Raw genomic sequence first — 17279 nt, forward strand, 5'->3', positions numbered from 1 at the left:
AGAATAGAAGACGCCTTAAGAGGCCTTCTACAGAATAGAATACGCCTGAAGAGGTGTTATACAGAATAGAAGACGCTTTAAGCTTTAAAATAAAAGTACTCAAATATATAGTAGACTATCACAAATTCGAATATTTCGTGAAACATTGTTTATTTCTAAATGTATTAACTTTGGAACTATCATATTGATTGAAATTAAAAGATATTGAATTAAAGTGCTCCAGTTTTGGAATAGTCGAAATACGTGACAATCTACTACATACTGTAGTTTTTTGAATATAAATATTAACATGTAATAGGTTTATTAGAAACAAAAGTTATAAAAATTCAATAAATTACTGAGTAAATTTACATGTATACAGTTTTTTGATGGTAAATACGAAACATATTCGTAAATTGACATCAGATTTTTTTACTTTATTAATATTAATAGTTCTATTAGAAAACATATTGTGTAATTTTATTACACGTTTAGTTTTTATTGCAATGTTTTTAATGGTTTCAACCTCATTGTTTTTGGTTTATTTAGTTTTATCCCTTACTAAAAATCTTACAACTATAGTTTTTGGTTAATTATGAAGAAATATACAAGAAATAAAGTACTGATTTCATTATATTCCTTAACGCAGTATTTTCAACTCAGGATACAGGAGGCATCAGACAGTAAAGTAGCAACAGGTCTATTTCATCAGAAAAGGATCGTGTTTCATTGTTGTGCATTTGAAGAAAGAATAAAATTGCTGTAAAATGACATGAAATAAATATTAGTTATTGATAATCGAGTTCAAGAAAAACGACATAAAATCAAAATTATGTATGAGTTAAAATACTTACCTAAAATGCTTTAAGACATCTGTTGTTTTTTTGTGTATGGTTTTATAACAGACTTATTTCAGTTTCATTGTTGTGAATTTGAATAGAAAATGAAAATGCTGTAAAATTAAATAAATGTTAGTTATTGTTACAATGGAGATCGAGAAAACTCAAAATAATATTAAAATTAAGTGTTAACATATGTACCTTTAAACGGGTTTACTATGCTTTTTTCGTTGATTGTCGATGTAAGATTTTATTTGGGCTGGCGTCCTGTTGCAAAGATAAGCATTCTCTTGTATTAGTTTTTTGCACTCCTTTATAGACGGCAACTTATTCATTGTGGAGATGTCCCCAAATTCGCCTTTCAAAGATTCTATTTCTTCACACGTCCACCGGATTTTTTTTATTATTGGTTGAGGTAAACCTATTAAAATAGTATTGTTAAATTTTGGTAAACCCAAGCAATTTAGAATCTAATTTATATTAATATTATATTTCTAAATTACTATATTTGGACTTACGACTAAGTTTCTTTTTTCGTTTAATTTTTTCGTTCTTTAGTTCAACCAACGGCTCATCTTCGGAATCTTCAGAACTATCGCAATCTTCAGAACTATCGGAATCTTCGGAACTATCGGAATCTTCAGAACCATCGGAATCTTCAGGAGTAGGACTATCAGAATTTTCGCAAATCTTGTCTTTATTGCTGTTGTTCTCTTCAGTATAACCTGCAGCTGACCATAAAATTTTTGATACGCTTGTTACTTCAGCAATTGGTACCGGCATCCTATATATTGCTTTATGTATATCCTTGTTGTGACCAAGGAAATTTGCCAGCCTGTCTACAGTGGCTTCCTCCACATTTAATAATGATGTGTAAGTCGCAATGTGCTTGCGCAACTTTGTACCTCTTAGGGTTTCAGGAAAAGTAGCCCCACACTCCAGCGAAAATTTTCTGATCAAAGGACAAGCTCGAATATATTCTTTTGTTAATTCTGAACCTCCGGTAGCACTGAAGACGTACCGGTTAGAGTCTGGAACACCAGCCCTTTCGCGGTTTTTTAGAATTAGATCAACTGCTTCTTTACTTAAGGGATCGAGAAGTACACTAACTGTACGTCCTAATTTTCCACGTACGACAATTCTTACATATTGTTTGGCAAATTCAATGGATTCCGTTGAAATAGTTTCTAGAAGACCAGCTTCAATTTTGTCCGTTATTTTTTGTTTGTTGTTATAATTTTTCCTCTTTATCCGTTCAAGTTCGCCAGCTCTTCTCCTATTAAATACCTGCAGGCATATGAGAGTTGATTCCATCAGGTCTTTCCATTCAGGGAAACTAAATTCTTTTGACAGAGTTGCAATGCAGTCTAACATTTTCGATCTTAAAAAAACATATAATTTTTTATGTCATCCTTATTGGGCAAATTCTCAATTTTTGTTCTTCTTCGATTTTCCCGATCCTCAATTGCTTTCTTATGTATTTGAGTGGGAGTCTCATCTACCCAGAGATACAAAAAATCATCCAGAAGAGATTTCAAGTCTTGGTTTTGGCTCTTAATAAACTCATTGCCCTGTAATTTCGCACACTTTTTAATAAGGCTGGATAAGTTTGTGGCCACAGCTGGCGTAGCAAATCCTCGACCAAACTCGTACTTTGCAGTTATACGCAATGCCTCCATTACTTTGTTAAATAAGAACGGCTTGAAAATGTTTTTTAATTCCTTAATAAATACACATTTTTGTTCGAGCTTGAGGTCTTGATGTTTTCTTTATTCTTTAATGATTTTTCCAATATTTCGGAATTAATTAAATTCCATCTTCAGGGAGTATTGATCTACAAATAAAAACATTGTACGACTTATAATCTATATCACAGCATTTGTTACAAATAAATAAAATTGTATAATTACAGAAAAATAAATAAAAATGTATAATCACAGAAAAAATATAAATAAATCTTACGTGTAAATAATAATAAAGCAAACTTAAAAACTAGCGTAGTATGTCTACCATCGTCAAAATTTAGTATTGCACTGATTATTATTTACGAATTGCTCGATCGTTTTTCTGTGTTAGGTATCTGTAACAGTATGCTGTATTGTCGGTGTCTGTTTTGCTGTTTATTCGTTTTGTTGTTGGTAAGCTGTTTATGTGGAGCATCTCAAGTGTAAGTCTTTTGTTGTAATGACTCTCTGCTTGTAACACTCTCACTCCATCGATGTTGGGTATGTGATTATGATGTTTGCAGTGTTCTGCAAGCGCTGTTTTTTGTGTTACATTTGAATTCCTTAGCTTAATGTCGGACTTGTGTGCCGACATGCGTGTTTTAAGCTTATTTTTGGTCGTACCAACATATAGCTTACCACAATTTTCCTCAGTATTACCTCCACATTCAATTTGATAGATCACATTATTTCTTTCCATTTTTGGTATCTTACTTTTTACTTGGCTGAATATTGTTTTAGTTGTATTGTTTGAAGTATGGGCTATTGTATATTTGTTGTTGTCATACATATTTGATTTTTCTAATCTTTCTGATATATTAGGTATATATATCAGTGATTTGTAAATTTTTGGTGATTTTTCTTCTGTAGGTTCTTTTATATTTTTCGGTTTATATTTATTCAATAAAGAGTTGGTTAATTGGAGTGGGAAATCATTCTGGGTAAGTATTTTTCTAATTTTGTTCTTATTTTCAGCGTGGAATTGTTTATCGCTTATATTCATTACTCTATTTATTAGGTTATTTGCCGTATTGATAATGGTTCTTTTTGTATGTTTTGAGTGGAAGTTTATAAGCCTCCCTGAGGCTGTGGGTTTCTGGTACCAATTTAAGTTTATTTTGTTGTCGAAATTTCTTATAATTAATGTGTCCAAATATGGAAGTTTCCCGTCAATTTCTTTTTCCAGCGTAAATTTTATGTTTTTATTAAAGTTATTCAGCTTAGTCAATGTTTCTTCTATTGCATCTTCCCTTACTATTGCAAAAATGTCATCCACGTATTTCGTCAGTATTTTTGGTTTTTTTGAAAGTGATCCCAATGAAGTATCAAGTAATGATTCCATCACTAAATCTGCTATAATGGGAGACGCAGGGGAACCCATAGGTAGTCCAACTTTCTGTTTATACAATTTATCTTCATATTTGAAGTATCTGTTCTCTTTAATACAAAATTTCACAATGCTCAGGAACAAGTTTTTTGGTATTTTAGTATATTGTTGAATGTCATTCCATCTATTTTCTATTATTTGTAATCCTAAATCTACAGGTATGCTAGGAAACAACGAGACCACGTCAAAGGAAACCATTTTTTCATTCTCGCAAATCGTCATATTCTTAATCTTATCTCTAAATTGCACCGAATCTCTTATGTTATAAACTGAGTTTTTTGTCAGGTTTTTAAGTATATTTACTACGTATCTGCATAACTTGATTGAAGGCGAGTTTATCGATGAGCAAATTGGTCTGAGGGGGAAACCGTCTTTGTGGATTTTTGGTAATCCATATATCCTTGGCGCGGTAGCTACGTCTGTCTTCAATCGTTTTTTCTCCATTGTTGTGATAATTTCGTTTTTGAACAATTCTTCCACCAATTCATTATTTTTCTTTTGTAAACTCGATGTTGGATCTTTAGTGATGCGCTGATATGTCATCATATCTGATAATAATATTTTCATTCTCTCTTGATAATCCTTTTTCTCCATAGCTACAGTTACGTTGCCTTTATCTGCATTTAATATTATAATGTCTTTGTTGTGCCTAAGGAATTTTCGTGTTCGTTCCACTGTGTTTATAATAAATTTGTCTCTTGTGCTTTCTCTCAAAATTCCTTAGGCACAACAAAGACATTATAATATTAAATGCAGATAAAGGCAACGTAACTGTAGCTATGGAGAAAAAGGATTATCAAGAGAGAATGAAAATATTATTATCAGATATGATGACATATCAGCGCATCACTAAAGATCCAACATCGAGTTTACAAAAGAAAAATAATGAATTGGTGGAAGAATTGTTCAAAAACGAAATTATCACAACAATGGAGAAAAAACGATTGAAGACAGACGTAGCTACCGCGCCAAGGATATATGGATTACCAAAAATCCACAAAGACGGTTTCCCCCTCAGACCAATTTGCTCATCGATAAACTCGCCTTCAATCAAGTTATGCAGATACGTAGTAAATATACTTAAAAACCTGACAAAAAACTCAGTTTATAACATAAGAGATTCGGTGCAATTTAGAGATAAGATTAAGAATATGACGATTTGCGAGAATGAAAAAATGGTTTCCTTTGACGTGGTCTCGTTGTTTCCTAGCATACCTGTAGATTTAGGATTACAAATAATAGAAAATAGATGGAATGACATTCAACAATATACTAAAATACCAAAAAACTTGTTCCTGAGCATTGTGAAATTTTGTATTAAAGAGAACAGATACTTCAAATATGAAGATAAATTGTATAAACAGAAAGTTGGACTACCTATGGGTTCCCCTGCGTCTCCCATTATAGCAGATTTAGTGATGGAATCATTACTTGATACTTCATTGGGATCACTTTCAAAAAAACCAAAAATACTGACGAAATACGTGGATGACATTTTTGCAATAGTAAGGGAAGATGCAATAGAAGAAACATTGACTAAGCTGAATAACTTTAATAAAAACATAAAATTTACGCTGGAAAAAGAAATTGACGGGAAACTTCCATATTTGGACACATTAATTATAAGAAATTTCGACAACAAAATAAACTTAAATTGGTACCAGAAACCCACAGCCTCAGGGAGGCTTATAAACTTCCACTCAAAACATACAAAAAGAACCATTATCAATACGGCAAATAACCTAATAAATAGAGTAATGAATATAAGCGATAAACAATTCCACGCTGAAAATAAGAACAAAATTAGAAAAATACTTACCCAGAATGATTTCCCACTCCAATTAACCAACTCTTTATTGAATAAATATAAACCGAAAAATATAAAAGAACCTACAGAAGAAAAATCACCAAAAATTTACAAATCACTGATATATATACCTAATATATCAGAAAGATTAGAAAAATCAAATATGTATGACAACAACAAATATACAATAGCCCATACTTCAAACAATACAACTAAAACAATATTCAGCCAAGTAAAAAGTAAGATACCAAAAATGGAAAGAAATAATGTGATCTATCAAATTGAATGTGGAGGTAATACTGAGGAAAATTGTGGTAAGCTATATGTTGGTACGACCAAAAATAAGCTTAAAACACGCATGTCGGCACACAAGTCCGACATTAAGCTAAGGAATTCAAATGTAACACAAAAAACAGCGCTTGCAGAACACTGCAAACATCATAATCACATACCCAACACCGATGGAGTGAGAGTGTTACAAGCAGAGAGTCATTACAACAAAAGACTTACACTTGAGATGCTCCACATAAACAGCTTACCAACAACAAAACGAATAAACAGCAAAACAGACACCGACAATACAGCATACTGTTACAGATACCTAACACAGAAAAACGATCGAGCAATTCGTAAATAATAATCAGTGCAATACTAAATTTTGACGATGGTAGACATACTACGCTAGTTTTTAAGTTTGCTTTATTATTATTTACACGTAAGATTTATTTATATTTTTTCTGTGATTATACATTTTTATTTATTTTTCTGTAATTATACAATTTTATTTATTTGTAACAAATGCTGTGATATAGATTATAAGTCGTACAATGTTTTTATTTGTAGATCAATACTCCCTGAAGATGGAATTTAATTAATTCCGAAATATTGGAAAAATCATTAAAGAATAAAGAAAACATCAAGACCTCAAGCTCGAACAAAAATGTGTATTTATTAAGAAATTCGAAAGGTCGATAAAATCAGGAAACATTTAGTTTTTTAATTCCGTAATCTCGGGGTCCAATTTTGACAACTCTATTTTGAAGCGACCCAACAGTCTCATACTAGCCCGTATTGGGTCGTGGTGGTGGACTGCGGATAGTTTTTCGGATAACCTATTACCATACTTTATTACAAGCTCATCGTATCTTATCGTTCCGTAAAACGGGAAATATGTTTGTTCTCATTTCAGTGTTTGCTGCTTCATGAATGTACTGTGTACATTTTCTACCATATATTAAGTTGTTTCGGCTATTTTTCTTCTTTGAACATTTTCGTATATGAGCCCTTGCTGCAGATTTACCATAAAAGCCTTTGCATGTGGCACAGCATATGTAATAGTCAGCTTTGTGATTTGCATTATGTATTTGTCGTCTTGTTACAATAAGAGTTCCAGTATTCACGTCATTTCCGGTGTTATGCTGAAAATCTCCCTGTTTCCGGAGTTTTTCGAGTATTTCTCTTCGCTCCCTATTTTTTCGTGGTAATGCCATAGCCATTTTGACCATTTTTTCATTTTTATGCTTTAAGAAGAAGTGTCGCGCTATCTTACACTGCAAAGTATTACAAAACATACAGTAATGCTGTTTGCTTTTTTGCGTCGACAATGGTACCGTCAAGGTCTCAACGTTTACACGTGTACGCAAATCCTCTAAATGGGAGCTTACAATTGTATTATTGGTTTTACTTAAATCAGAAGGTATATACTCTGATATAGACTGTTCCGTAGAGTCTATGGTGTTTTTATCCGTAAGGTTTCCAAAAGATTCAATCGTAGTTGAGTTTTTTAAACTGTCAAGTCTATTAGCAGGATTTAGTACCTCCCATGATAACTCTTCGAATCGATTGGATCCACTAAATTCCCCTTGAGGGTTATCATCTGATGTGCTCATTGATTCTTGCTGTACAACGCTATGCAATGCATCCGCACTTGAATACACATCCAACTTAGCAGGAGAAATTATAATTTCCCCTTGAGGGCTTTTATCTGATATGCCACCTGATTCTTGAAGTATTACTTGATCATTTGAATATGGAAATGAAATCCGGGCATGTGATACAGTTTCTCCATCTTCTTGTTGTGTTTTTTCTACTAAAGGGTCTTCCGAAACTCCATGAAATGCATTAGCACTTTGATCTATATCTAACTTAGCCGGAGAAATTGTAAAATTTTCCCATATTGGGCTTTCTGGTTCATGTTCTGAAGAGTACTCCCACTGATTCCCACTTTGTAGTATTTCTACAGTCAAATTTAGAAAATGGTCTGATTGTTCTTTTGATGAGTCGTGCAACGCACTTTCTGTATATTCGGACTGGGTTGGCAATGTCTGGATAATTGAACAACTAGCTTGTGAACTTGAATTAGAATTTGTCTTGTATCTTTTTTGTTTCTTTTTTAATTTTGCCTTATTATTTGACATGACAGATTTCGGTTGTAAATCCTCGGGCTGAGTTGTTATTATCGTCTGGTTACTTGAACGATTTGCTGCTGTTCGACATTCAAATTGTTTCTCATTTGATTTAGATTTTTCATTAGACTTTAGAGTATTTGAAGGTGGACTGGAGGTAACATTAAGTCCTGTTCGCGGCTCCGATTTTGATTCTAAAGTTGATGATTGCTGACATTTTGATAGACATTCAATATTTTCTCGTTGCAATTCAATATTCTTAATGATTTCCGATTGTCTTAATAATTCATTCTTTTGCTTTTGACCAAGGAGCTGTGACTTGTCATCTAAAATGTATTGCGTTATGTTAAAACTTCCGCCAAAGTATATATTTTAGAAATCAGGTTTATGCTTGTTAGCAGAAATTATTAGAAAGTAGAGTTAAATATAGGAGACACGTGTATCTACGTTTTCAAAGTTTACATCGAAAGGTGTATTAAAGAGCAATTTTTAATAAAAATTAACAAGTTAAAGCAGCGTTATGTTATGTTCGATCGACCCAGTCTTTTTATACCCTCATAAATTATATTGAAACCAGTCTGTCATTTCGGTTGGATAATGTGTCTTAAACTTAACAAGTAAAAAAGCATTAAGTTCGGCCGGGCCGAACTTTTCATACCCTCCACCATAAAATATTCATTCCTGTCCCCAACTTTAAGTGAGTAGGTTAAAATGTCATATAATGTACATAAAATGCTTCATTCGGGAGGCCCTTTTTTATGGTGCCTATATCTAACCTTTGACAATTTTTGGTGAGCTAGAAATTGGGAGGTACTGTTATATAGGGGTTATAATAAAACATGGGTCTATGTTGAGAGTTTTTGATGGGAGCCTTTAATGTCAAATAACTCCTAATTCGGTTAAAAAATTTAGCTAGAATCCTCAAAATATTGAAAATCGGTACATAACGTGGGAACTTCAAATGTCATTAACAGCTAGTTCGGAGGTATCTGGGCTATACGAAAATATGAACTTAAATGAACAATTTTTGTTGCAGAATTTTTGTTGACTTTTAAATTTCAAATTACAGAAAGTTCGTCCAAAAATAAAGCTAAGGTACGGAAAATCGGGAGGTTTGTTTTGGGGCTATATAAAAACATGGACCTACGTTCGGTTAAACATTTTAGGTAAAATCCTCAAAGTACCGAAAATCGGGAAGTATCGTTATATTAGAGCTATGTTGAAAATTGTTGATGCAGATGCGTGGTGACCACTACAACCTACAAATGTCAAATTACAGTTAGTTCTGTTAAAAATTGTAGCTAAAATGGCCAAATTACTGAAAATTGGGAGGTACCGTTACATGGGAGCTATATCCGAACATGGACCTATGTTGACAATTTTTGATGGAGAGGTGTTGTGACCACTAAGAACTTCTAATGTCAAATTACTGGTAGTTCGGTTTAATATTGTAGCTAAAATCATCAAATTACTGAAAATCGGGAGGTACCGTTATATGGGGGCTTTCTTGACAATTTTTAGTGGAGAGGTGTGGTGACCACTAAGAATTTCAAATGTCAAATGTTCAAATTACAGATAATTCGGTTAAAACTTGTTGGTAAAAATCTCAAAATACCTGAAATCGGGCGGTAACGTTATATGGGGGCTATTCCAAAACATGGACCTATGTCCACTAGTTAAATAAGTTTATTGACATTTAAGAACCCTAAATGTCAATTGATAGCTAAATCGGTCTGAAAATGTAGATAAAAACGTCAAAATGTCGTAAATCGGGGGTACCGTTATATGGGGGCTATATCAACACGTGAACCTAGGTCCACAACTTTTGTTATATAAGTTTAGTTACACTTAAGAACTTTTGTTATATAAGTTTATTGACACTTAAGAACACTAAATGTCAAATTATAGCTACATCGGTCTGAAAATGTAGCTAAAAACGTCAAAATACCGTATATCGGGGGGTACCGTTATATGGGGGCTATACCAAAACGTGGACCTATGTCCACAACTTTTGTTATATAAGTTTATTGATACTTAAGAACAATAAATGTTAAATTATAGCTAAATCGGTTGTAAAAATGTAGCTAAAAACGTCAAAATACCGCAAATCGGGGGTACCGTTATATGGGGGCTATTCCAAAACATGGACCTATGTCCACTAGTTAAATAAGTTTATTGACATTTAAGAACCCTAAATGTCAATTGATAGCTAAATCGGTCTGAAAATGTAGATAAAAACGTCAAAATTTCGTAAATCGGGGTACCGTTATATGGGGGCTATATCAACACGTGAACCTAGGTCCACAACTTTTGTTATATAAGTTTAGTTACACTTAAGAACCCTAAATGTCAAATTATAGCTATGTATATCGATCTGAAAATGTAGCTAAAAACGTCAAAATACCGTAAATCGGGGGGTACCGTTATATGGGGGCTATACCAGAACGTGGACCTATGTCCACAAGTTTTGTCACATACGTTTATTGACATTTAAGAACTTCAAATGTCAAATTATAGCTTCATCGGTCTGAAAATGTAGCTAAAACCGTCAAAATACCGTAAATCGGGGGGTACCGTTATATAGGGGCTATACCAAAACGTGGACCTATGTCCACAACTTTTGTTATATAAGTTTATTGACATTTAAGAACTTCAAATGTCAAATTATAGCTTCATCGGTCTGAAAATGTAGCTAAAACCGTCAAAATACCGTAAATCGGGGGGTACCGTTATATAGGGGCTATACCAAAACGTGGACCTATGTCCACAACTTTTGTTATATAAGTTTATTGACACTTAAGAACACTAAATGTCAAATTATAGCTACATCGGTCTGAAAATGTAGCTAAAAACGTCAAAATACCGCAAATCGGGGGTACCGTTATATGGGGGCTATTCCAAAACATGGACCTATGTCCACTAGTTAAATAAGTTTATTGACATTTAAGAACCCTAAATGTCAATTGATAGCTAAATCGGTCTGAAAATGTAGATAAAAACGTCAAAATGTCGTAAATCGGGGGTACCGTTATATGGGGGCTATACCAAAACGTGGACCGATATAGCCCATCATCGAACTTGACCTGCCTGCAAAGAAAAGACGCATTTTCCCAAAATTTCAGCGTCCTATTTCCATTTTTGTGGATGCTAGAGTGATTACCACAGACGGACGGACGGACGTGCTCAGATCGACTTAGAATTTTACCCTGATCAAGAATATATATACTTTATAGGGTCGCAAATGAGTACTTCAATGCGTTACAAACGGAAAAACAAACTTAATATACCCTCCATACTATGGTGGAGGGTATAAAAAACGAAAGTCGGGGGATACCATTCCATGGGGGTATATCAAAACATGAACCTGTACCGATCATCCTCTGCAGGAATGTTTTAATATCCCAACGAATACTTTATACCAAATGTCAGCTATATCGATTGGATAACGTTGTTAAGACCTTAAAAATCTGGAGAAGACTAAATTTCTTTAATTGTGGTGAGATAGTATATCTAAAACCTTCAAAATACCGAAAATCGGTTGGTACAGTTCTGTGGGGGCTATATCAAAACGTGAACCTATATAAACAATTTTTGGTAGGAATTTCGTATCGTCTGAAAACACATAATTGGTAATACCAAATTACAACTAATTGGTGGACGAATGGAGTTAATACCTTCAAAATGCCTTAAAGTGACCATACCAAAAATTGTATGTACCTACAACAGATTTTACCAAAATTTCCATATCTGAACCGATTTCAATATAATTTCATTGAAATTGGACATAAATGGCCTGTTTGGTGCATCAAATACATGAAATAGGTCCAAAAAATTATGTTGGAGGGTTTTTGAGTCGAGCCATTTTAGTTCAATGAATAAAGTACGCAAAACTTTTTTACAAAATAGTAGTTTTTTACATGGTAGAAATACCAGGTAGCCGCATCTGAGCTACCTGTTACTTGTACCATGGTTTTTTACTTGAAGGATCAATTGTGTATAATTTTTTTAGTCATGGAAAATTAACCATATTCTGACACCGCAGCGCGGGCCCCCAAAAATTTGAGGCCTTTATGTCAAAAGGACTCATTTTGTCAGGCTCATATCTTACAAACAGCTAAGAATTTTGGTTTACTCGTCGAAGCAAAGTCAAAGCTCTCGTCTTAAAGAATAATAATTGCGAACACATAAAATCCATTCAACCTCATCATCAAGTTCAAAATCGTCAAGGTCAAATTTTCGTTATAATTTTTTCTCGGATTTTGGTCTTCAGATACCAAACCGATCACAATACAAGCAATGAAACACCTACAAAAATGTATCTTAGATCTCACTAAACAACTTTCTAAAGCATATGAACTCTGTAGAAACGGCTCTTAATGTGCAAAATAGTAAAACAAATGGCATACATCTGTTTTTGGGGCATTGTAGTGTCATTTTAGAACAGTGCTCGGCATTGGGAGCCCCTTTTGTAGTTGTGTGAGACACAAACACCATTGTCTTGCAAATTAACTTTAACCAATACATGCGTACTTTTTGTGATTCTAAAAATAGAGAATAGGGGAGGTGCCCCGCTCCCTCCGAAATGGAACAAAATATGTATCCTATTTCGGTAGACAATCTGAAAATTTCAGGAAAATCGGTTCAGTAGTTTTGTACAGAGCTCCGAATACTCGCTCGGATTCGCTCGAATTTCACTCGCGAGTGAAACTCTTCTCAAATTCGAGCAAATTGAGGGGGGTAACTTGCCCCCTCCCCACCACCAAACAAAAACTTACACCACCCCCAAATTAATTTGCCCCATAAACACTAAAAACATAGCACCCACAAAAAATTACCACCTCTCCCCAAATTTTCACTCGCGAGTAAATCGGAGCTCTGGCTTTGTAGATATTACATATTTACATATTTAAAAAGTGGGCGTGGTTAATTTTTCCTTACGTAAAAACCTAATTTGGACTATGAAAAAAAATTCACAAAAAATTATCATAATCGGTTCAGCCATTCTCAACATATGCACTTACAAACGAACTACATTTGATTTTTATTTATAAAGGTTATCGCGTACACGGACAGCTATATTGTCTGTTAATCTAAACTATTTCAAAATCTCCGACAAAACTTCACTTTTCATTCAATAGGCTTTTCCTCGTACACGATAATTTGTAATATGGTTTGTCTTTTTACGTACTGAACATTTTTTCTCCAGTAAAGTTTTGACAATTGTATAATTGAAATGTTGCTAAACTATTGGCCTGTTCCCGTACTTTAAAAAGTTGTAAGTCGTAAAAATTGTAAAAGTCGTAAACGATTTTCATATAAATTTTGTGTACGGGAACGCAAAATGTGTAAAAGTCGTAAAAAGTGTAAAAACTTTTTAGTTCTGGAACAGAGCAATTACTAAAGAAAAAATGTTCAGTAAAGTTCAGAACGTAAAAGGACAAACCTATAATTAGTACAAATGTTTCCAATTTTGACACTTGTATAAAGGAAAAGTTGCTGAAAAATTTGTTTCAGAAACGTTTAGTACGTACGAGGACAAACCTAATATTACGTATGTCTTCGTACGTACTACACGTTGCTGAAACATTTTTTTCAGCAACTTTTCCTTTATAACAATGTCAAAATTGGAAACAAAAGGTGTGTCTTCGTACCATGGTAGAAAAACACAGGTAGCCGCATCTAAGCTTTTGGTAACATAAGATGTCAAAATTTTTATGTATTTCTAGGGTTTTCAAGGGTAAATAATTTGTTTTGACACTTTATGTTACGATCAGCTGGCTCGATAATGCTACCTGTTAATTGTACCATGCTTCGTACGTACTAAACGTTGCTGAAACATTTTTTTCAGCAATTTTTCTTTATAACAATGGAAACATTAGTAATAATTATTACAAATTATCGAGTACGCAGACAGGCATATTTTCGAAATAAAAAATTTTACATATAACAGCAAATGTCTACTTTGTATTTAAAATGTATATATTTGTACACTTACTGCTGGTAGAAATCAATTCTGCCGAGTATCTTCCTCCTCTGCTTTGTACAACACAGCGTTTCCCATTAATTTGTTTAATTGAATTAGAGTTTATGACACACAAGTCGTCGCCATTATATGTGACCAAAGAAAATTTATAAAGACTGTAAAAAATATCAGTGTTAAATAAAAGCAAGACATACAGGAGAGAATATATGACACTACAGTATAATATCGTTAATCCGGACACCACATGTTTCGAATCCGATATCAAATTTACCGGATTTCCGAGAAGTATGAAAGACTTTACTTTTCGTAAATAGATTACTCGTGATAGGCATATACTTATACATATTTAATTGTAATTACTACAACCGAATACATAAATGAAATATATGCATATGTTAAAATTTGCTCGGGACTATTTTAGTGTCCGTATTATGGAGACTATACTGTATTTGCATTTTTTGATTTAATGAATTAATAGGTTTGTCTTCGTACGTACTAAACGTTGCTGAAACATTTTTTCAGCAACTTTTCCTTTATACAAGTGTCAAAATTGGAAACATTTGTAATAATTAGGGGTGTCTTTTTACTTACTAAATGTTGCTGAAACATTTTTTTCAGCAACTTTTCCTTTATACAACTGTCAAAATCTGCAACATTAGTAATAATTATTACAAATTATCACGTAAAAAGACACAGCTATTATTACAAATTATCAAGTAAACAGACACGCATAATGTCAAATTGGAAACATTAGTAATAATTATTACAAATAATCGAGTACGCAGACAGGCATATTGATTGTCCTTTTACGTACTGAACTTTACTGAACATTTTTTCTTCAATAATGTTTAGCAACATTTCAATTATACAATTGTCAAAACTTTACTAAAGAAAAAATGTTCAGTAAAGTTCAGTACGTAATTTTTAACAAAAAATTAAAACAGGAGATTCTTACACATTTTTGGAATAGAGCATTTCAAACATATATACCTTAATAAATCAAGCTGTCCATTTGATGAGTCTTTAGAAGATGAATTCCACGATGACATCTCATGTTTATATGTGGCAGACGTGCTATTAGTTTTATCATCTAAAGAAACTAAGATCTCATTATCATTGTTGGGGTATTTAGCACATATGAGATTTTCTCTTATAGCATCTCTTAAACCTTCCATTGTCGACGGTGAAATATTCTGCATATATAAAAATTGGGACACTTTTCCTGTTCTTTGCGTTTCATTGACTGGGACGCTTATTAAAGACATTAGTTTCTCTTTTTTTGCTTCTTCTTCCAGATTTTCCCTATTATCTATAAAGCAAAAACATTTAATTCATATTTTTGATCGTATGTATATTAATTATATAATATATTTGAAAAATATTAACTTACCGTCCGATTTAATGAAATCTGCGGAGTATGAACAGCCCTTATACTTAACGACACATTTGTCCAAATTTTGTTTTACGTCTTTTGATTGAACGACATAAAAGTCGTCGTTCTCAAACTTGACCAATGAGAACATTTTTACTGAAATAGAACAAATTTTAAATATAAAGAGGAATTAAAAGTATAAAAGCCTGTATGTGCATGTCGGAACGTAAATTTTGGGGCAATTTTCTCAGGACATAAGTACTTCCGGAACAAGTCTCGTTTAGGGGCACCTCGGGATCGGGCTAAAATTTTTACCAGAGGTACTCCTTGCGACCCTGATCACGACAATATATATAAATTTCCCGGGGGAAGTCCATACTTCCCGAGATATGGGTCTTGACATTTCGGGAAAGTCCTATTTTAACACCACTACTTTATTTATGGACCCTCTCGGATCGGGCTGAAATTTTCACCACAGGTAGTCCTTGGGACCCTGATCACAACTATATAAATCTTTTCCAGGGGAAGTACATACTTCCCGAGATATGGGTCTTGAGATTTCACTATTTTTACTTGGGCAATATGGGTATCATTTTCATGCTAGTGGTGAGTACTTTTCTTTGCTATTAGGACTTTTGCTTCAGATTACAAACATATGTAACTTTTTCGGGAGGAATCCATACTTCCCTGTGGTGAAAATTTCAGCCCGATCCGAGAGGGTCCATAAATAAAGTAATGGTGTTAAAGTAGGACTTTTCCGAAATGTCAAGAACCATATCTCGGTAAGTATGGACTTTCCCCGGGAAAGACATACATAGTTGTGATCAGGGTCCCAAGGACTACCTATGGCGAAAATTTCAGCCCGATCCGAGAGGTGCCCCTAAACGAGACTTAAGCCCCATAATCGAACGTGATCTATGTCTGATCAAATACACAGTTATTCCCAGCTTATTTGATGCAGGTACAATTCTAAGTTGAGAACAAGCCGAAATGTTGCAACTTTTATTAATAAATTATAGCTGCATCAAATGAGCTGACCATTTAAAAACAATTCTTAACACTATATAGGTAGTAATTAAAAAGGAATAAACTTCTTACCTGATAAAAATATTTCCTTATTTCAGTTATAAACAGCTATATTGTAATACAATAATTTCATCACTTTTTATTAATGCGTACAGTTAGATTATCCAACACTTCAAAAATATTACAACTTCTTATCTGCACGTCTTCACTTCGAATGAATATTTTCTGTATAATACAAACTAATATAACGGAACTTATAAGCGTCGATTACCCCCCGATTACACATGCAAGTAACTTGTTGCGAGTCAAGGCATATTTAACAAGGTAGATGCATCAGCCAACAACTGCAACAAAAACCACTGCAATACTTTAAAATATCAAAATTTTATTTTAAAAATAAAGTGATTCACACAATTTTTTCCAACAAAATATCATTAGGATAATATTAAAGAGGTATTATTACACAAACCTATAAAAAATTCACAATATTGTAAAATTTTTTTGTTTTTTTAATTTTGTGTTTTCAATTACAACCACATTTATGACAGCTCACAGTACCATCAGCTGTCTGGATTCGGGTACCTGTATGATTGTGCGATGTACCGAATTCAAGAGTACATGTGTAACAAAAGACGACGCGTTGCGCTTTATTTGTCAAGAGTTTTAAAATATATTTAAACCACGCGTTGTTTTTATAGAGTTTTTATAAAAATGTTTTCTAAATTCTGTTAGCACAAAATCCTAATTTACAATAACC

At 33.4% G+C, this 17279-nt stretch overlaps 2 protein-coding genes across 2 annotated transcripts; both read right to left on the reverse strand.

Annotated features, from left to right (window-relative positions):
• Positions 1 to 406: 406 nt before the first annotated feature.
• On the reverse strand, positions 407 to 2853 carry LOC141401813 (uncharacterized). The gene is made up of 5 exons (XM_073982335.1): positions 2781 to 2853; positions 1337 to 2652; positions 1020 to 1239; positions 834 to 931; positions 407 to 739 (listed from the first exon to the last, which is right to left on the reverse strand). Exons 2-3 carry the CDS (start codon positions 2190 to 2192, stop codon positions 1022 to 1024), a joined length of 1074 nt encoding a protein of 357 aa, XP_073838436.1. The 5' UTR covers positions 2193 to 2652; positions 2781 to 2853; the 3' UTR covers positions 407 to 739; positions 834 to 931; positions 1020 to 1021.
• Positions 2854 to 6872: 4019 nt separating this feature from the next.
• LOC141403193 (uncharacterized) lies at positions 6873 to 16866 on the reverse strand. The gene is made up of 5 exons (XM_073985371.1): positions 16595 to 16866; positions 15515 to 15652; positions 15115 to 15433; positions 14137 to 14279; positions 6873 to 8467 (listed from the first exon to the last, which is right to left on the reverse strand). Exons 2-5 carry the CDS (start codon positions 15645 to 15647, stop codon positions 6873 to 6875), a joined length of 2190 nt encoding a protein of 729 aa, XP_073841472.1. The 5' UTR covers positions 15648 to 15652; positions 16595 to 16866.
• Between the last annotated feature and the right edge of the window lie 413 nt (positions 16867 to 17279).

Source organism: Musca autumnalis, unplaced genomic scaffold (genome assembly GCF_047663935.1).
Source record: "Musca autumnalis isolate F117 unplaced genomic scaffold, ASM4766393v1 scaffold_4, whole genome shotgun sequence".
Classification (NCBI taxonomy): Eukaryota; Metazoa; Arthropoda; class Insecta; order Diptera; family Muscidae; genus Musca; species Musca autumnalis.